The 21,854-nt window shown below is 44.0% G+C and overlaps 1 protein-coding gene across 1 annotated transcript in view; it reads right to left on the bottom strand.

Moving 5' to 3' along the window:
* STMN2 (stathmin 2) overlaps positions 1 to 8,107 on the bottom strand; it is a 39,993-nt gene extending 31,886 nt beyond the window's left edge. The window contains exon 1 of the mRNA XM_058036695.1: positions 7,795 to 8,107. Within this exon, the coding sequence (XP_057892678.1) occupies positions 7,795 to 7,813 (19 nt within the window). The 5' untranslated portion in view covers positions 7,814 to 8,107. The remainder of the gene's footprint in view (positions 1 to 7,794) is intronic.
* Between the last annotated feature and the right edge of the window lie 13,747 nt (positions 8,108 to 21,854).

Genomic DNA, 21,854 nt, shown 5'->3' with positions numbered 1-21,854 from the left:
GGTAAGTACCCAAGATTATCCCCATCTTAAAGAGGAGAAAGTCAGGTCATAAAATGATTAACCTACAAATCCAATAAAGGAACTAGGTGCCTAAAATGATGCTTAAGAAAACTCAGGTTTCGAAATCAAGGATCTGGAACCCAGAGATTCCTGCACAGATGAGGAGAGGTCATGAGAATACAGAAAACCACAATTTGTGCTCTTTAAATTGGTGTGCATTGTAGGGTGCTGAACTTTGGACAAGCAAGGATAGCTCAGACTTGAAATGTTTAAGCCACTAAAATTGGGAATTGTGTGTTCCTCCAGCTCACAGCCAGTCCTCTGAAGAAATCTGTGTAGCTTGTTTCCTGGCAGTGTGGGGCACACATAGGTAGCACAGGGCTCATCATAAACACAGGAACAAGCCACAGTTTTCTTTTAAAATGTAGCTGAGAAGGAATGCTGCTGGCTGTCTTACTCCTGCCCATTGGAGCAACTGCCTACATTGACATCTTTGACTGGAAAATGCCAGAGCTGGGGTCAAACTCTCAAAATTTCCACTCAAGCCAAAGCATCCTGTCACCCAAAGGAACTCAGATTCTATTTGCTGCTTCCACAACTGTTTCTATTTTGCCATATATGCAAAATCCAGTGATGCCCCTGGGATCCCAGCTCCTAGGTGTAGGTCATCCTCCCTCCTGTGTGCTCCCTCTTCCTCTCTTTAGCATGATGTTCTTCCCATGGGAGAGTGGAAAGAGCACGCAGCTGGTGGCTCTGGTATTCTGTGGGCAGGAGGACACACAGGGACAAGGGCCACCACACCCCAGCAGCACAGCTGGAGGCCACCCACCAGCTGTTTGGCCCAGGAGCAGGAGGGCACCCATTGCCACACCTTCTCCACTCCCCACAATGGAAGAGACCGAGCCAGGGCTTCCCTAAGGCTGTGTGAGGAGTCCAAGGGACAGTGGAAGTCTCACCATTCCTCCTGACATTTTCCTCTGGGCCACCAAATTATGAGTACATTTACTCTGGGCAGACCTTGACCATAGCCAGAGGTGCTGACCTCTCCCTGTTGCTGTGGGACAGCCATGCCCGTATCTCACTACTAACCCTATCCCCAGTCACCTCTCCAAACTACTGCTTGGGGCAAGATTGGTGAAAAAACTCCTAATAATCCTGTTTTGTAGTAGTGTCTGTGAAGGATCACAATTTCACATAATAACTGCTACAACAGTGATAGGTTTTGTGCTTTAGAATGAATGCATAAATCATAATTTATTTATGAACTGCTTGGATTGAAAGCTATAGCTCAGAAAAATAACATTTCTGAATATATTCAGCAAAGCCTAATATTTTGTGCAGATGCGGTCCAATTTAACTGCACATCCTGGCAGAAATAGCTTAAATTTACTTCAGTGGTTAAATTATGTATTAGAAGACAGGAAAAAGAAAAACATAAGTGGAAGAGAAAATGAAATAATTTCAGATCAGCTTTGTATGCTGGTATTTGTCAGACACATGATGTCATAAGTATTTAGTTCCCAGGAGCCAGCATTTACGCATCAGTCCATTTTTTTTTTGACTCAGGATGCAGGTCCACGTGGATTGAGGTCTCCAAAGCCATTTTTGTCCATGTTTGAAAAGTTCTGAGACACTAGAGGGACAGGTACTGTCTGCACTGCAGTCATGGTACCCAGCACCTTGCAGGACTGAGATCCCCGGTGGAACTGGGGACCCGCCCTTCCGAGTGAGAGCAACAGTCCTTTTAATGGGAATGAAAACCAACACCACCTCAGACTGCATCCATGGAATAGTGTGAGGGTTGTGTGCAGCCTAGAAAGGACTGTGAATAGCAGCCATTCCTCCAAATCAGCTGCCAGTCTCCGTGTCCCCATGGACTAAAGAGAAGCTGGTTGTGCTGGGGCCAGTGGCTGTACTGCACTCCATTGGCTCCAGTGAGGCAAGACTCATTTCAAAGTTGGTTCATCTATCATCCATTTTATGGATAAATGCTGAAGAAGGCATGTTCTCTACAAGCCAACTGAGGATGGCAATACTTTTTTGGTTTTAAAGGTGACTTGTATGGAGAACAGACAGTGGATTTTTTTGCAGGTAGTTGCTGCAGAGGTAAGCAAGCACTGCTGCTTCATGGTGTTCCATTTGCTCCTCCTCTTGGGCAGAGCGACCAAAAGTGCCAGGATAAAGGATTTTGAAGCCTGATACCCTAAGTTGAAAGGCAAATTTACATTCTCTCTCTTTGCCTACTGATCACAGGGCCAGGTGCCACCTTCAGTCCCTTATCTTCAGCTTTTTTTGCTGTACCAGCTTTAGCAAAGCTTTTAGTGAGTCACTATACCAATTATGTGGTGTGACACCATTTTTGGATGCCTACTTTAGGACTCCTAATGTTTGTTATTTTTCAGAAGTGCTGAGCATCTCTTTGCCTGTTTTGTCTGTGAACTATTATAGCAGTTAAATTAGACCTACATGAAAATGCTGCACAGGTCAAGTATTGCCCATACTGATCTGTCATGGGAACCTTCTGCTCTGTATTTTAGACTACAAAAAATGCTGACTTCTCTCTGCAAGCAATGAGGAGAATCAATATAGTCTTTGAAGGCTAAAACAATACCTAAATACATTGCTGGATGTGAGTGCCCCACCTCTTTTTTGCAATGAGGTTTTTTTTTTTTTTCTCAAATAAATGCTATTAATTTGAAAATGGAGAATTCTTTTCTAAAGAAATTAATACGTCGCCTGAGAGAAATCTAATCATAAGGTTAGATTACACAGTATATATAATAAAAAATCAGTGTGCAAAATGTGATATAGAGAAATGTACTATTGTTGAACAAATACCAATAGTAAAAAATTTCCAGTCTTAAATAAAAAATTAAAGAAAATCCAAATTCACAAAATCTATGTGAATGAATTACAGGATTACATTATTAAACAGGGAAGTTTTTAGCCTAACTAGAGCTTATATTGGGACAAAGAGGTGATGGTAATGGAGGTGGAGGTGAGAGAACATTTTGGAAGTGTTCAAGCTGCTGAAGTTTATTTTTATTTCCTCAGTGTGTTACGGGTTATATTCCATAAGAAAATGGAATAGATGACGTTCCATCCCTCCTGCCTGTACACCTCAGGGTAAGTAAAGAACTGCTATGAGGCAATATAAATCCTTAGCCATATGGACTGTTTTTAAAATTATTCCTGTCTTAATTCTCAATAGTAGGAAGAGTAATCAAGTCTTTAAAAACCAAGAAAAGAATATGAATAGGTGTTAACCTCAGTTCTTTAGTAAATTTTACTTACCAACATTTTTATATTAGCTCAGTAATAAAAGTTCACAGAAAAAAAACCTAACTGAAATGCTACCACTTCAGTTTCCTTATCACACCAAAATTATATTAGGAAAACATTTTTTTCACCCAGAGGGTTGTTGGGCACTGGAACAGGCTCCACAGGGAAGTGGTCCCAGCATCAGCCTGACAGAGTTCAATAAATATTTGGACAGTGCTCTTGGGCACACGGTGTGAGTCTGGGGGGTGGTTCTGGGCAGGGCCAGGAGTTGGACTCAGTGACCCTGATGGGTCTCTTCCAACCCAGCATATTCTGTGATGTCTTCTCCTAGTTCTTAAAAAAATTTGAAACAGTGGTATCTCAGTCAAATTACATTTCTACCAAAATTATGATACAATAAATAACTTTCTGTTACTTGCCTATGATCATTCTTCTCTTAAAGCAACTTCCTATTTACAGACGTAATTCTGTGGCAGTTGGAAATAATTCAGAGCTGATGTATATTCATTTATTTATAAAAGCGGAAGGTTAAAACCTTCAGCTAAAAACTGAATAATATGGAAAGAAGCGTGTTCAGTCCAAATTCAGCCTGGCACTTAGCCATATGTTGTTTAACTTGAAGCTTGTCATTGCCATTCATATTCAGATGACTACTCATGTGCAATTGTTGACAATCAAGCAATTGTTTAAGTGTAGCGGCAGACTACAGGCAGAACTCTTACCCCTTTGCAGTACAAAAAGGCCACTTATTAAAATAATGGAACCAGTCAAAATCAACAACCATACACTTCTTTATGACTTCATATGTATGTTACATACCAGAGAAAATAATAATGCCGTACTCAGTTAACAGAAAAACTCAGCAGTGGCCTTGCATCCATCAAGGTAAGTATCAAGGTCTGAGCTTAAAACTAAAATGCAAATGACAAAGCAGAACAGCAACTCTGAAGTACTTCTACAATGGTTCAATCAGTCTCACTCAGATATTTTATATCTGACAATTTATTATTTGTTATGTCTGAGAAAGAGGGAGCACGGCGCTGCCTCAATTCCTGTATCCTCATAATCCCGCCCATTCATCACCTTACAGGGTTCCTGACTATCTCAAAAGGAGTTGACATTAAAACACTTTCATAACACACTATTAACACATACCCCACGTATTTATGTTAAATATCTTCCTATAAAATAAACCAGAACCATAATCAGGACTGAGATTTTCTATATGATGGTTGTCTGAAGATGTTAGAACAATAAATAGTCTTTAAATAAAACATCACAACAAAACAATGAAATAATGATTTCAAACACTTTTTCAGTTCCAATGGCATCACACAGTGCTTCACCTCCACACTGCCATCAATGTACTTTACACTAAGTAAGTTTATCAAACCAGATATGTGGCCTGATTGGTCTGTAGTGACCTGATTGTGGGACATAAATCAGGGCAAAGGCCCTGATTTATGTAACACACCTCCTGTTTGCTTGGGAGCTTAAGGTGTGAAGGAGTCCCTCTATCTAATACACAATTAAGATGGTGTCAGGGGGAGGACGAAGTTTAGAGCCCTCAGAATTTCTGTACAGCAGTGTTACATGGAATTTCAAGAAAAGACACACTTAAAAAAACCCCCAAAGATGCTTGTGTGGCATGTATCATTCATATACTATGTAAACTAAACAGAAAGAAGAATCTTGTGGGCATTCAGAGTGTAATGATCTCCAGAAGTTCTTGCAGCTGTTGAAACTCCTACATATAAGTAAAAGGAGCTTTCCCTGAAAACCTTTTATTTTACACAGCTTAATAGAAATTTAGGCTTAATTTTGCTTTCTATTGCAGAATATGAACACAGGCTTGTTCAAGGTGTTTTGCATCTGCCTAACCTGAGTTATGTGAAGAGTTCTGTCCAAAGCCAATAGGACTATTCACATGCTCAGACACCTGATTAAGTGCCTTGCTGGACCAGGGCCAGAAACGTAATAGTGGGCTGGTTTAAGCTGATTAGAAATGTTTTGCTGGCTCTAGTGGTAGCAGGACCTAGCCTTTATTGCTGCTTTGCAAAATCTGGTGCTCAACAGGAAAAAAATCAGACCTCTGTAGTTCTTTCAGTGTTCTACTGGGTAAAGTTTGAGTACAGGAACAAATATAGCTCATTTAGCCCTAACTGGAAATGTGCATTACTGAGAATGGATCTATTTTTCCACATGAAAATAAAATTTCTTGCTTTGTTGTAACTCTTGAAATAAAGTGGTTTATTCTAACAAGCTGTCTAGACAAATGTTGTCTATGTATAACGATAACAAGGAAGAATATAGTTTAAAGAAATGGTGAGGAGAATCCTTTAAGCTTTGTGAGTTTAAAGATGGGAGATGCTTTTAATAAAGTAACTTTAATTTTATAATTGAATGTTGTTGTAAATAGTATTTTTGGAAACTGGAGCTAGGTGGCTGCATGGCTTTTTATAGCTGGTATAGGTGGCTCGTTAACGAGGGATTAACAGACAAAGTGGCGCCACACAGTCCCTCTGTCTCTGGGTAAACCTAATGATTCCTGGCATCACCCTTGCCGCAGAAATCTTTATATTTGTGTGATGAGAGATCGTTAACACCAGGCTGAGGAGCCCTTCCTTCCCTTGTGACAGAATTCCTAACAGGCCTTCTGCAGCGCTAAATCCCCGGCCGAGCAGAAATTATCAATACTGATTATGGGATTGCTGCAGTGGGGAGGGGACGGCGTGCTCGGCACTGCAGGGCTGGCCAGGCTCCCGCAGCCCTCACGTCCCTGCTCTGTTTGCATCTACAGCTGTCTCATGCCTGGCTCCCAAGGGTGCCACAGCCGGGTTAGAATGCTTTCAATGCACAGCAATTGTTCCTTAGGAGCGGAACATCAGCATTCAGATAAACGCTTTGGGGTAATGCATCGGGTTCAGCCGGTGCCAGGAGGGTTTGCTGTAACTTCGTACAATGCGATGAACAGCGGTAACAAGAATCTGCACAAATGGAAATTTGAACTGGATTTGCTTCTTGGAGAGGACACTAATCGTGTTGGGAGCACTTCATCTTTATTTTGTGGGATTTGCGTGTGCATGAAATTAATGGTGAATGATTGTGAAAACTTGAATTTGAATGCGTCAAATGCAGGTCCAGCCTCTTTCCTCCTCAAAAAGAAAAAAGAAAAAAAACCCCAAATCCAAAAAACCCCCCACACCAACAAAAAACCAACCGTAAGGAGCGTTAGGGTCTGAACGCTTTCAGCAGTCCGACCCCACGACTGTTCTCCCTCTCCTTCTTCCACACCCTCATTGGGATTTTTTCTCCCACCCTACCCAGCAGCCTCCCTCGAACAAAGGGGCCAGCGCCGGGCTACCGCCCCTCGCTCCCGCCAGGAGCAGCAGGAGCAGCAGGGACCGGGCGGGCAGGCGCTCCCCGAGAGCCCCGCGGGGCCGGGCCGGGCCGAGGGCGGACGGGCAGGGGCGGGGGCGCCGCGGCGGCGGCAGGGCGCGGCTCCTGCGGGGGACGGAGGGAGGGAGGGAGGGGGATGGATGCTCTCCGTGCCGCTGCGAAACGCGAGCTAACAGCAGCCCCGCCGGCTGCCCCCCGGGAGAGAGCGCGGGGCGGGCGCTGCTGGCGCACACCGGCTCTCCGTGATGCAGTGACCTACTTCACCGGCCCCCGCCCCCCGGCGGACTGCAGGTGCGGGCAGCGCCGGGGCAGCGCCGAGCGCGGCTCGCCCTCGCCCCCGCCCGCAGCCCCGCGGAGCCGTGCGGGGCCGGGCCGGGCTGGGCTGGGCTGGGCGCGGCCGGCCGCAGTGCGCGCCTGGCGGGGTCCGCCCCGCCGCAGCCCCCCCGCCCCGCACCGCACCGCACCGCACCGCGGCCCGCCGGCCCGGCCCGGCCCCGCCCGCAGCCCCCGAGCCGCGCCGAGCCCCTTCGGGCGGCGGTGCCGCTCCCCCGTTCTTCTTTTCTTCTCCCCACCCGGTTTCAGAGGTAGAGGGGAGCGCTGACTCCGGCCGGCGGGGATGGGTGGAGGCACATTGACTACAGGGATAACTTTACCGTTCGTTTTTATTTTTTTTTCTTTCTTTCTTTATATATATATATATATATATATATATATATATATACATATATAAACACACACACACACACACATATATGGTATCTATCTATATCTGTGTTATATATATGCATATATATATATATGTATATAATATCTATTAACCTTTAAAATAATGAAAACCGTTTCAAAATTATGCCGTGCTCATATGCCGACCTCACCCATTGCTATATAATTAATCCGATCTCTGGTTAGATACTAAAACGTTAAAACATCCCCATGTTCCACCCACCCTCTCCTTTTTTCTCTGATCAATGAAATAAAAAATACGTTCAGTGTTCTCTTGATTTTTTTTTTCCTAAACTTTTGGGAGAGCGAGAAGAACACCCAGGGTAGGTAGCAGACCTAGGAGACAGCAGCCTTAGTGCTGGCTGAAAGAAAAGAGAGCCGTTTTCTTACCCATTGCTGTTTTAGCCATGCTGGGATGTGCAGCTCTCAGAGGCGGAGAAGGCAAAGGGGTCCAGCTACAGCAGTGGAGAGAGGGAGAGAAGACTGAATAAGGCACTGAGTCAGCAGAGTGGGGCTGTGCAAGAGAAGGAGCAAGAGGCAGGAGCCCATGAATAATTATCACTCCTCCACCCAAGCAGATTGGCTCGAGAGGTCCCCTGACATGACTCCCGCAGAGCCAGAATCTCCGGGCATTAAATATTGATCCACCAATGGTGCTGGAGTACAAAGTGCCAGAATGCAGTTTGAAATGGAAATCAGTCCTTGGATGCTTCTCCCCCCTCGGTCTGGTGTTAATAGTACATTCCATGTCAAATGTTTTATGTCTTACATGAAAAAAGCCTATTGGTGTTGAGGGCTCTGCTGTTGCTACCTGTAAAACATGCACAAATTCATTTCATTCCAAAGATACAACAAGAAGAGGGACCATTGCAAGGGATTTCCTAGACCATTTCAGTAAAACAGCTGCTCAGATTATTTTTGCCTCCTGCAAGGGTACACAGATATCCTATGCAATTGTTTTATACTGAATGTTTCTGCATTTTAGTACCTTTTTTTTGTTTTACTGTCCCCAGAACTAACCTTGGTCATATCAAACTTTTCTTAACCTTGGGAAATGGCAGGTGGACCTGCTTACCCTCTCAAAGGGCTCTGGAAATCCCAGAACAGGATAAATGTGGACAGAAGTCAGTAACTACTTCCCTGATGCACTATGGTAAGAGTCACTGGGAAGATGTGATTGACTCCCTTGATGAAGTGTGCAGGATGGGATCTCATGTGGTCATTACATGAAAGGGGATGGACATGTTATAATAATTCCCTACACTAATTTTAAGAATTCTCTATCCCTGGCAAGAGGAAAGCCAGTGACATAACTGGCAGTCACTAAACAAATGTGGTAGAGGTTAATTGAAACATTGCTAGAAACAGGGCAGTGGTGGGACCTGTTTGTACACCTTGTAGGCCTGGGAGCAGTTGCTGGCCTAGAGGAGACAGTATCCAAGACCTTGGCACAAAGAGAGGGATGCTCCACCTTTGCCTTCTCATCTCACTGTCCAGCTGGAGCTCATTTGTGTCTCTCAGGGGATAACCAGCCTTATTGTTAAGAGCTTTCAGGGATACCAGACTCCCACGCTGCTTCCAGACAGACAGGGCCCTGGGCAAATTTTCAGCTTGCAATTTGGAGGATGCTCCTTGTAGATGTGTTTCCTGGGTGTGTATGGGTGGGTGGGAAAAGCAGGGCATTGGCACTGTTGTTCTTCCTTGTGTGGGGCTGTTTGCAGCTGCACAGCCCACACTGCATGCCATCCCTAGCTGCGATGCTCTCACTTTGTGTCTGCTTCCCTAGAATTGGTCACTCACAATTATGCTTCTCAAGCTTCCTTGAAGTCAGTGAAGAGCATCTTTGAGTGAAGCATCACTCAGATCATGGGCATAAGGCTAGCTTTGTCTTTGAGACAGTGATGACGATGCTAAAAACTAAACTAGGTTTTTTCTTTAAATGAGAATAGTAAAGTCTATAAGTGAGTCTGGGGAGAGAAACATCCCCATTCTCAGACACCAGCATGTGAGCTGAGGCAAGGCAGACACTGTGACGGCTCCCTGCTGAGGTGCAGGCAGAGGGGATGAGAACAGGTGTATCGGGATGCAAGGCACAGGGATGAGGACAGGTGCATTGGGATGCAAGGCACAGGGGATGGGAACAGCTGTATTGGGATGCAAGGCCGACCCACCCTCCTGAGAGGCCCTGCCCGTGGGGAAGGTGGCCCCGGGACCCGGGGGCTTTCTCGGGTGTGTCACTGCTGGGCCCTCGGTTCTGTGGCTGCGTCGGGGCATTGGTGAGCAGGGGACAAGATTGCGACTTGATGTCTGTGGTGAAAGGAGCTTATTCCCGAGAGGAAACGGTGAGCACCGGCGCAGTGCTACGCACACAAGGGCGGTCTCGCCCGGGCCGCGGGACCCGCCGAGGCTCCCGGGCCCGAACAGGGTGGTCCAGGGCCGGGCAGGGGTGGTTCAGTGCCCGGGCAGGGGTGGGCCGTGTCCGGGCAGGGGTGGTTCAGGGCCGGGCAGGGGTGGTTCAGTGCCCGGGCAGGGGTGGTTCAGTGCCGGGGCAGGGGTGGTTCAGTGCCGGGGCAGGGGTGGTTCAGTGCCCGGGCAGGGGTCGTTCAGTGCCGGGGCAGGGGTGGGCCGTGTCCGGGCAGGGGTGGTTCAGTGCCGGGGCAGGGGTGGTTCAGTGCCCGGGCAGGGGTGGGCCGTGTCCGGGCAGGGGTGGTTCAGGGCCGGGCAGGGGTGGTTCAGTGCCCGGGCAGGGGTGGTTCAGTGCCGGGGCAGGGGTGGTCCGTGCCCGGGCAGGGGTGGTTCAGTGCCGGGGCAGGGGTGGTTCAGTGCCGGGGCAGGGGTGGTTCAGTGCCCGGGCAGGGGTGGTTCAGTGCCGGGGCAGGGGTGGTCCGTGCCCGGGCAGGGGTGGTTCAGTGCCGGGGCAGGGGTGGTTCAGGGCCGGGCAGGGGTGGTTCAGTGCCGGGGCAGGGGTGGTTCAGGGCCGGGCAGGGGTGGTTCAGGGCCGGGGCAGGGGTGGTTCAGGGCCGGGCAGGGGTGGGCCGTGTCCGGGCAGGGGTGGTTCAGTGCCGGGGCAGGGGCGGTCTCTGCCGGGCGGGGCGGGCCGAGGGTGCCCGGGCGCTCTCCGTGGTGCTGGAGCGGCGGCGCTCCCGAGCGGGGCGCGATGGGGCACGGGCGGGCACGGTGGGGCCGGGAGGGTCGGAGGGGCCAGAGACAGGCCGTGGGGCAGGGACGGACGAGGAGGGGGCAGGCAGGGATCGCTGCGGCTGACCCCGGCCCCGGGGAGCGCTGAGGGTCCGGCTGCCGGCCCCGCCGCTCCCCGTCGCCCTGATGCCTTCCCAGCACCGGCGCTCGGCTCGGCCCGGTTCGGCCCGGCTCGGCTGCCCGCGAGGGACGTGACACCGGCGCTGCGCTGACACAGAACATCTCTGCTCCTCGGCTCCCCATCCCCCGCCCGGCACGCCCAGCAGGCAGCGGACCCGCCCCGGCGTCTGCCTCTTCTATTCGGTTGCTTTTCCTGTTCTCCGAGCTCCAGCAGCAGCACGGGCGGCCGGCAGGGTGGGAAGGCTGCCCCGCCCTGGCGGGACCTCGCTCACTCGCTCCCTCGCTTCCCGCTTCCCGGCTGCCGCCGCAGTGGCCGCCCCGCTGCCCCGCTCCCTTCCCCCGCCGCGGGAGCGGCGCCGCTGCCCGGCCCCATCCCCAGGCCGGGACTCCCCGCCGTCCTGTGCGAGGGAGCAGACGCGGATTGTCAGCCCTGGGGGACGCGGGACCCCGACGATGACAGCTCGGGTCTCCCCCAGGAAGCAGCTCCTGGGGCGGGGGGTGCCGAGAAAGCCGTGCAAGAAATCGCTTGGCAATCGCTGTCATGTCAAATCTTGGCGTGTACAGGAGCAGTTATCAGACACCTCATACATCATTTCTGTTCCACTGACTGCCACTTTTTGATGTTTTGTTCCACATAAATTTTACGGGAGCATGAATTAAACTCCAGCATGTCCTAGCAAGGCAAGGACTTATTTTCTTTCACAGTTTGTGCCTTTTCTTGACTGACATTAAAATGTGTTTGCAGGCTAGGCTACCTCCAGGTCTGTGGCTGTACAGCCTGTAAGGATGTGCTGCTGAGCAAAACACCCCTGAATTTCTTCTAAATAGCAGTGGGGTGTAACTGTGGCTTTCATCCATTTTTTTGTTGGACATTTATCTGGCCATGGCCATATCACTAAAAACCTTTTGTTCATTTTTCCCAATTGTTCTTTTGTCCATTTGTTAGAAAAGATTTTACTTTTTACCCCATTGCAGACAAGGGAAAAGGGGAGGTGGTACTGGAAAGAAAAATGTTTGCGCAGCACTTTGAAGACAATTGCTGCTAAGTAAATGATCTGCATTGGCACTGAAATGTGAATCACAGAGATGGGAATAGGCCATGAATCTCCTTTTCTGTGACTATGCTGTGTGGCTGACTGTGGCTTTGCCACTTGGTTTAGTTTTCTTAAATAACCTGAAAAGTCAGCTTTTTTCCTACTGACTTTTGGGAGAATTGTTTACACTTAGCCTTTGTCATTAGGAAATGTAATAGACCTTATTTAGAGGAGCTGATTTTTTTTCCTATTTGTTCACTTTTACTCCTTCTTTATGCCTTCAAGAGTGATTTCTCATTGTATCTATGAAATTTTAGAAAATTAGTTATTAATTTGTTCATTATTAGTTCATTTGCATCTCTCTTGCTTTCACATCCTTACCAAAATTTACGATAAAAGATATTGTTCAGATTGTATGACAAAGTCTTCAAAACTCAAAGAAGAACGGTGCCTATACAACCTTAATTACTCTTCCAACACATTTATATAGTGATGGAGTTTTAGATTATATACTCACATGTTGTGTTTTTCTCTCTACATACGTAACAAGATGGATGATATCCCCTTTTTGAGCACTATTTGATATTTTCTTTTCATTTTGTTCTCATAAAAAGGAACCTTGACACAGTCCTCTGTGCTCTTGAAAGCACGAGTACATTCCTGCAAGATTTTCTTGCAGGAATGTTTACCAGAATATTTTCCTTCCATGGGTGAAAAAATCTTTTGTTCTGCCTTACTCTTCACAGCAGGTTAACCACAGATTAGAAGGTGTTAGCATAGTTCGTGTTTCAGTAAGTAGATAAGCAAGCATATTTTAGTGTGAAATTTAGAGAGAGAAGACTCCAAATATGTGCATGTGTGATTTTCATAATCTTTGTAACATTTGGGATTTTTTGGTAACTTTTTCTGAAATTTTCTGTAGAACTGTATAAATATACCAAGCAGATGAAAAGATCAGCTGTGTGCTGAAAACACAGGGAGAAAGAAAGAGCAGATATATATATATGTATGTATGTATGTATGACTGCCTTGCATCTGAAGTATGGTGACCATTTTCTTCTTGAATTGTGTCTTTCTTATTCTTTCATTTCCCTGTGTAACACTCGTGCTGTGACGAATGACGCAGTGGAGTACTGTTACATTCCCATTAGCATTTCTCTGCTTCTGAAATTGTGCTTTTTTTGCTGAGCATAGCCTATCTAAAAATCATCTTGCAAAGAAGCTTGGTAGCAGCTTGATAAGCCAGCTGCAAACAATGTCACCATTAGTGATTTCAGTCGCTGCTTGTTCCACACACATGTTGGAGAAAGGCAGCTTTAGTGCTCGCCTGGTTTCATGCAGGCTTTTATTCTTGCATGGCTGCACGTGGTGCTCCTTTCAGCAGCATTCAGGATCACCGTGGGGAAGCTGAATAATGATATTATGGCATTTGTGGATTTATTTTTTTTTAATTTTTGTAGAAATCTGTAAGCAATGGCTTAATGCTAGCACAGGTGTTGTACATAATGAGATCTCCTTCAACAGCCTTGTCCATGAGCTGTGAGCTAGAGCTGTGCAAGGCCATGATGGGAGTGACTTGGTTGCAGCTAGATCTGTGCTGTGCCAAGAACACATAAACCATAGACCTGGTGGGTGGAGACTGGGCAGATTGAGGTGGAAGGAAACCAGTTGTGTCATTCTGAACGAGGGTAGCATGTGCATGACACCCTGAGAACTCTTGTGTGGAATTAAACCAAGGAGCCATCTATCCAGTAGCCTGTAAATTGCATATCCTCCCCTCCCACCAGATAGCAGAATTTTCTAGTCAGTGACATTCTCAGCTTGGATGAACCCCTCATGAACAGCTCTTGGACAGGGCAGCTAGGAGGGGAATCCCAGTGCCTGTGGAACAGTTTTGGTTTTCTCATCCTGGTCCGTCTTTGTGTTAGCCACCACTGGGCAGCCTCCCCACATCCTTGCATGCATTCAGTGTGCTTACAGAAGTGCTGTTAGAGATGCTCAGCCTGATGTCTCCATGTGAATCCTTACATTTGTAATTCTTTGACTCTCCCCTGCCTTCTTGCTTCCACATCCATATTCCCTTGATTGAAAAAAAAATAAAAATCCCCAGTTTCTTTCTTCTTCAGTTCACTCTTCACAGATAAAGTCTTATTTTTTATTTTTGTAATGGGATGAGCTTGTCTTTGAAATGGGAAAATGTGTAGGAAGAGCAACCACAAGCACATGCCAAGGAGCAGCAGCAAAGGGCAAGCTCCTGTTATTCTCCCAGTATTGCACTTTGAGGCCCTCCTGTAATCTCTACATATTTAGTTGCCTACCCTTTAGTAGTGCAGCTTCTCTTTATCTTCACTGGCTGCAGGTGAGCTCTGGGGGAAGGCTGACAGTAGGAAAAGCACATGAAGAACTTCCCTAGGGATCATTCCAGCCACTGGTTGCCCTCAGGAATACCTGGGCTTAATGCAATTTTGATATTCAGTAACCCTTGACTGGTCTTTTTCGTTCTATAGTATTCACAGTGTCTCATGGAAATCTTTTCCACAGAGCAGCTCCTTGCTGTGTGAAGGAGCTTCTTCTTTTATTTATATTGAGCATGTGTCCTACCAAGATCTGTTATGTTTACCTTGATGTGGATACTAACTATTCTTTCAGAGGGTCGTTCCCTCTTTAAAGTAAAAGTTAATTGAGGGAGGAACATCAGATCCAACTATACTTTTAAAATGGGAGAAATAGATGATAGAGAAGAAGTTATATTAGTCTGATGGGGAACAACACCATCTGCTGCACCTCAGAGGTTCACAGTGAAAATTTCCTAGAAAAGCAGAAGTGCTGTTGTCAGTGTTCTGCAGACCTAAATCACAAGTCATTCCAGGACCAGGAAGCCTAGCTGGAAAGTGTCCTCCCAGTGCTCTGTCCAGATGAGGCGTATCCTGACATGGTTCTGATTTGCTTTCTTGACTGTAATTTTCTGAACAGCAAAATGCCTCCTGTTACATGAAGTCAGCAACGAAACCATGCTATAGAGTGCATGATTCACTTTGCTCTGTCCTCCTTACTGCTTGCTGTAAGAAAGTACTGGGCTATTTCAACTTTCTTTTGCTCTTTTTTGAATTTATTAAATTTCTTGTTACCGTTGCCTGGTTATCAGCTGTTTCATCATGGCTTTTTCTCACATGCCTTCGAGAAGACCCACAGACCTTTTGCTGTTCCAAGTGTATTCCAGACCATTTTTCTATATGAAGTCAGGCATATTCATGGAAATATTTGTTCTAAGGCAATAAGTGTTAGTTGTGGTGTTGTCTGTCAAATAAAGATAAGGTTCTTGATACCAGGCACATCACCTATTCTTTCTGCAACTAAAATTTATTTTGACTAAGTGATTTAGCGTGCAAAACAACAGATGATGGTAAAGTAAAAATATGCTGAGGTTAGGTAAAACAGACTTTGAAGATATTAGCTGAAATCTTAGTGTGAAATTCACACTTAGAAACAGTAGCAGAAAATCACTTTGAGAATGAAGTGTAAGAGAACTTTTTAGTTCTAGTCTTGCTCTCAGTACATTAAAGTGTTTACAGGAAATTTCATTTAACAAATGTTTTTTCTTATGTCTTTGCCAGACTTCATGATCTTAATCTGATATTTTTAGTGTTGTTTGTCCCTTATTTTTTAGCAGTGTCAGCAGACTGAGAGCTGGTCAAGGAAATAGGAAAATTGGATGAACAAAATGCTAATTACGAAGAGCAGAAAGACAGGGTAACAACTGGAATAATGAGAGAAAATGGGCACTGGCTGGACAAAGAAACTGCAATGAAGAAGCCTTTGGGAGAATGGGTAATTAGGGTCACAGAAGCAGACAAGGGAGAGTCAGGTTGTGAGACAGGCCTGGCATGTGTTTGCTGAAGAGATGAAGAACAGGGATTTGTGGCATAATGTGGGGAGGTGGTTGCTTGGCAACCTTAATTTGGTCCCCTTATTATACATGGGTGATCACATACTGTTTTTGTGCAGGATTTCTGTCTCTGTGCAGGATGGACCTGCTCTAGGGATGTGCTGGGGCTGTGCAGGAGAGCCAAGTGATGCCGTGTGGCTCCTGCTTCATTTATTGCTTGAGCTGGGAAGTCAATAATGAACAATGGGAGGGGAAGGAAAGGTCATGCAACTGTAATAATGCACTGTTGCACAAAAGATACTTTTCCTGTGTAGTGCTAAAAACCAATCCTGTGTGGAACCTCTAATGGTGTAATAGTTTCTAATTATCTAATTTTTAATGACCCCTTTTAGAGCCCTAAATCCAATTTCCTCAGCAATCACACCTGCAAGGGATGTTACAATGTCTGTTTTTGAAGTATTTTTAAATACTTTTAAATTATGTCTGTAATGCCTCAGAAATAAGATCTAAAATCAGTGAATACCTCTGTCTTTAATTATTTTGTGCCTCCTTGCCCTGTATTTTAAACAGCAGTAGTACCTTTTCTTTGCTGCTGTGAATTTTTGTGAATTAATTTGAATTTGTGCAGCACTCAGATGTTGAAATGATGAGCAGCACTCAGAAACTCTGGAGGAAATTAATATTTCTGGCATCATAAGGCAGTTGAATAATGAGATGTGAACAAAGCACAGGTCACACAGTGAGTTATGAGGTGAAAGCAAAGTATTGATTAACTCTTTGGTGAATATAGCATAGTGGTCATATGCAAAAATAGCAGTTAAAGACTATGACATAGATACAGAAGTTATTATTACCCCTGTACTGGGTAGATTTCCAGGAAGGGGAGTAAAAGGTGTGCTGATGACCCATGTGCTTCCTTCTGTCTCTAGACAGGGCTGCTTGTTTGGAGTATGGAGCTTTGGGTTTGTGATGGGTACTTTAATGGCAATACTCCTGTTCTAAATCTCTAGGGCTCATGAGTGCACTTTGTGCTGAGGGTAGAAGGTGGTGAAGTTTTTGAAATTTTTTTTTTTGTGTCCATGTCTCTTGTGGAAGCTTTATCTCGCTAGAGTCACTGCCTCTGAATAGTGGGGTTAGGTACCCTAAGAATGAGGAGTACTTGGGTAGATATTTAATTTGGGTCATGGAAAATAGTGGCAATGCACTAATAGCTTGTGACTGGTCAGAGATTAACTAAACATCTCTAATGCTACTGTTTGCAGGGAAAGTGGGGTTTTAGGAAGAGTTTATGCAGGTAGGGAGCTACAGGCTTAGTAACTCACGACAGACAATAAAGAATGGTTTTCTTTACTGACCTTTTGTTTTGATTATTGCTTCAGACAAGGTGGCTTTTGTTAGTGCATGTTTGTGGGCACTGTAGGTATGGGGCACAATAGAAATTTAGTTTTTGAATGGCATAAAATTTCTCCCATGTTTGTTAGTTCAGCTCTGAGCTTACAGAAGCCAGTGTTCCAGCTCTGTGACATGGGTGATGGTTCTGCTGTCTGGTGCATATCTGTCTGTCCTCTTTTGCCCTTTCTTATTTTTATATGCAGCTCTGCAAAGCCTGTCTGGTGCAATCCCATGTCACAATGTGCCCTGTCAGTTTTTGTCCTGTAGCAGACATGTCAAAGGTGGTAAAAAACCTGTGTTCCCAGCAGATTATGCTACTTGTGTTTTTTGGTTTGCATAGCTATCTATTTTTTCATGTCTGAAGTTGGAATGTAATCACTAAGTTCAGAAGAAATGAATATTTTCCAGTAAATCTTCAGAAAAAGAAATAAAAGGGAGTCTTATTAAGCCACAGAACTTGAAAAGACTGTTAGCTATTATTCATATGAGCTAATTCAATGGCCAATTAAAGCTGTAACTCACTTTTATCTTTTCTAGAGCTGAAAAATTCCTGACTTACATCTGATTTCCTGTTCAATCAAACGTTATTAGATTCAAGTCATGTAAGAACTTGAGACAGAAAAAGGAAAAAAAGGCAAAAAACTGTCCATCTTTGTCAGTGGCTCCATGGTACATGGCCATTGTAATAATGAAGCATGGAAAAATACATTAGATGAAAACTTCCAGTTCAGCAGCTGAATTTCTCTGCCTTCTGTCTTCTGATTTTCTTTTTCTGTTTTAGTTTTCAGTCTCTTTTCAGTTGTTTTTCTGAAAAACCAAGATGACTTGGTCCCTGAAGTTTCTTTCTTTAAGGCATTATCTTAAGTCTTTGCTTTGTGACTCTTCTCATTCCATTTCTGTCCTTGCTTTTTTAAAAAAAATTGTAGTAGAAACATATTATTCTAAAATGATGTCATCAACAGACAAGAACTGCCTCTCTGTTTTTGCTCATTTCTTTTAGCATGTTCAAAAATTGTATTAGCTTATCTTGTCATAATAGAGCTGCTTTTAAGAGTTCATGCCATTTCTCCACTGGGATCTGCCGATCCCTTTCAGACTCTGCTTTCCAGGTTGCTGTTCTCTGCTACATTAGACAGCCTGTTGCTGGATCTGTACCTTTGCACCTGGCACATATAGCAATTCAAATTTATGCTATTTGAAAAAATAACAAAAATTTATTTTTCCATATATTCCATGCTATAGTAATGGTTTAAAGTTAAATGATGGAGGAAACAAACCAAGTATTCCTTTACATCTGAATTTTAGCATTGTTGTTTCATCAAGGGTCAGACCCTGCAATTTACACATCTTCTAGGTAGCTTTATATTCCTGTGTAGATAAGCACAAGGTAATTGGAGTTAGTGAGAAGCACTCTGGCTTCCCCAGGACACGCAGTCAGCTCCTCCTTAGGCCCCTCCATGAGGATGGCAGTGTTTCACTGTGGGGATGTTTGCAAAGAGCTGGGCCATAGTGTCATCCTGCTAAGTACTATATTTAATTTTCTGGGCAGTTTTGTTAATTAGCCCTATGGAAAATGCAGTAAATGCTCCAATCAATAGAGTGTCACCAGTTCATAAATTTTTAAGTCTGGAAAGGACTATTCCTTTCTCTGAGTCATTCTGCAAATAATTATTTATGAAATCAAAAATCTTTTTAGTAGTTTTGTCTCTACTAGCATCAGTTGAATAGTCTCACTTAGATTACTAAGAAATGCTGCTTCAATGTGATTTAAAGAAGATTCTGCCTAGAAAATACCTGTTTGAAAAAAGTTGCTAAGCCGGATATTGCTTTCTTCAGTCCCTCTGGTTAATCAACCTTTAGACATTTAATGTACTTGTATTTATTTAATGCCATTGCAAAAATCAAAGGATCAAATTGATCCAAGTTAAAGTGTATTTTACAGAAATATGTTGTATGAATATAATGAATTCTTATCCCTTGTGAGCTTTTTCACGGTATTGCTTGAATTCTAATTTCTAAGTCTAAGTAAATACCATTTAAATATTTTTTTAAATATGGGATTACTGGGTGCTGATATGGAACAGTGAAGTACTCATTGACTGTATTGCCAAAGCTGTTCTGATTCCAGTCATTGGTTTTTACTTGCAGTCTTTCTGCTGGTAATAGATGTTACAAATGGATGAAATTCAATTGTCTGAAGGGATGATAAGAATCCTGAACAGCAAAAGGAATGCAGCATCCATCACTTCTGAGAAACCATGTATCTCTATCACTAAAAAGGAATAATTTCTAAAGTAAATAATGTATATTTAGAGAGCTCTTTTTTCAATTTGGTAATGCATTTAAATTGGCATTATTAAACATCTGTTGTGGCAGCAGCAATTCTAAAATGAGAATTGTCAGCTAAAGTTTGCAAAATTCAGTAGGTTTGAACTAACACAGTACAGCCCACACTCCTTTTTTTACCTCATAATCATCTATCTCACCATTGTAGCACTAGGATAAAAGCTTTTCTTACAGATACAGGGGTTTTACAGGCTAAGAAGTTGCTTTGAATTGCCCATGGAGAAGAAAGAACTGTTTCATAAAATTATTTTTTCATAGAATCATAGAATTATTTGGGCTGCAATGGACCTGAAAGATGATCTAGTTCCAGCCTCCCTCTTCTGGACAGGAACACCTTCCACTAGACCAGATTGCTCAGAGCTCCATCCAGCCTGGCCTTGGATCCTTCCAGGGCTGGGACATCCATTACTTCTCTGAGCACCCTGAGCATCCTCAGAGTCAAGAATTTCTTCCAAATACCGAATCTAAGTCTACCTTTCTTCAGTTTTAAGCCATTCCCCCTTGTCCTATCATGTCATGTCCTTTTAAAAAGTCCCTCTCCTGTTCTTTTGTTGATACTGAAAGGCTGCTCTAATGTTCCCCCGGGGAATTCTTTTCTCCAGTTTGAACAATAACATTAATGTGGCATAATTGTTTGAAAATTTCTGTGGTATAATTCTTTGAAAATTTTGGTGGTGGTGAAGAACAGAATTGCTATGACAGTATTACAGCAAGCATTTTTTTTCCTCTTGTGCCAGGGTTAACAAGATTTTGTTCCAATTTTATGTTTATGAAAACTGAGATCAGGTGGTAATCTGACTTTTGAAAGGCCACGGTTTGACAGCCAACAAGTTTCACTGGAAATTTGCTATCTTTACCCAGGAATTTGGATGCTCAACTAAACCTTTGAATATAAGAAAGTTCACTCATATAGTAACTGTCAGTCTTCTAAAATGATTTTATTTCATCCAAACAAATTCAATTTGTGTGCTGCAGTCAATGGCAGGATGCCCATTAAAAACAGATTCTTGATAAGAGTGTGGAGATGTCTTACTTCTCTGCAGAGAAATGGAATATTCTATCCATTTCATATTCATATTTTAAAAATGGTTCAAAGGTTTATAAGAGCAAGGGAAAGAACTACTGAAATGATTCATGAGCTGTAAGAAATACCTCATCCCATGAGAAATAAAGAAATTGGCATGTCAGTGAATTAAAAACAAGACTCAGAGGTGACTTCATTAAAATGCGTGAGCATATTCACTATAAGAAAATTCCAAATACTACAGAAGCAATGGCTGGAAGCTGACACCAGCCAAATTAAAATTAGAAATTCTGTGCCTGTTTTTAACAGAAAGAGTGATTAATCATTGAAATATATGATGAAAGGAAGAGATGGGTTCCCCATCTCTCATTTCCAAATTAAGACAAGATATCATGCTGGAAAATGTATTTAAGTCAAACACAAAGTTACTGAGCTCAGTACAAAGGTAGTGGCCTATGAAAAGTATTCCAGATTAGGTGATCACAGGTGGCAACTCTGGATTTGAGCTCTGTGACTCCATGGGATCAGATCTCTGCCAAGAGCTGAGTGAGCAGCTGGGTGGATTAGAAATTGTATCAACTGTAAAATGCAGGTTGCTCAGCCCTATGCAACCAGCATTTTACAATTATTTATTATTCAGCTGTGTCGAGTATGCTGAAGATTAATTTCTTTATGATAATCCTGGCAAAGTCAACTAGACCAGTTCAATGACTAGAGAAATTACTGAAGACTGCTGATTTTAATGTTTCTTGGATCAGGTAACACCATTTTTTTTATTTACACAGCATAAAGTCTTCCATGCCAGTTCAAATAAAAAGTCCACGTAGCCCTCATATTTTCTGATCCCAGCCAGGATGTTAACAGTGCAAGCCAAGGCATGGACAGAGGGATGTACCATAATTCAAGTTGGAAGACTTCCCCCAGAGGTCTGTGGCCCAACCTGCCTCCCACAGTGAGGCCAAATTCTGAAGAAAGGATAATCCATGCTGCTCAGGGCTTCCCAGCTTCCAGTGATCACTGGTCAAGAGGTTTCCTAGGCAGCACCTGGAATGATGTGTGTAATTTCCCGTTCTCCAAATTTGTCCAGTGCTGGTTTTGTCTTGGCTGTCCTTAGGTTCAATGATAATGATTTCCATAGTGGTACATTGTACAAAAAGTGCTGCTTCACTTTACCTTGAACCTGCTCTTTACCCACAGTTCATCCTGTGAGAAACAATGCATAATCATTTTCCTTTTCCAACAGCTCACATTCTACTAAAGATCTTGCACAGTCCCCTTCTTTGACCCTGGTAATAAAATTCAAATACATCTTTGAGCTCTTTATACATGATATTAAAATGTGATGTTGATGACATTAGAAATAATGGTGCAAACACACACTTTTACTAATGGTCTAAGCTATAATGAGTTTTGGCTCCACTCATTAAAAATTTTTTTACAAAGCAGTGTC

The sequence above is a fragment of the Melospiza georgiana genome, chromosome 1 (assembly GCF_028018845.1).
Source record: "Melospiza georgiana isolate bMelGeo1 chromosome 1, bMelGeo1.pri, whole genome shotgun sequence".
Lineage (NCBI taxonomy): Eukaryota > Metazoa > Chordata > Aves > Passeriformes > Passerellidae > Melospiza > Melospiza georgiana.
This window is presented reverse-complemented; position numbering and strand designations above follow the sequence as displayed.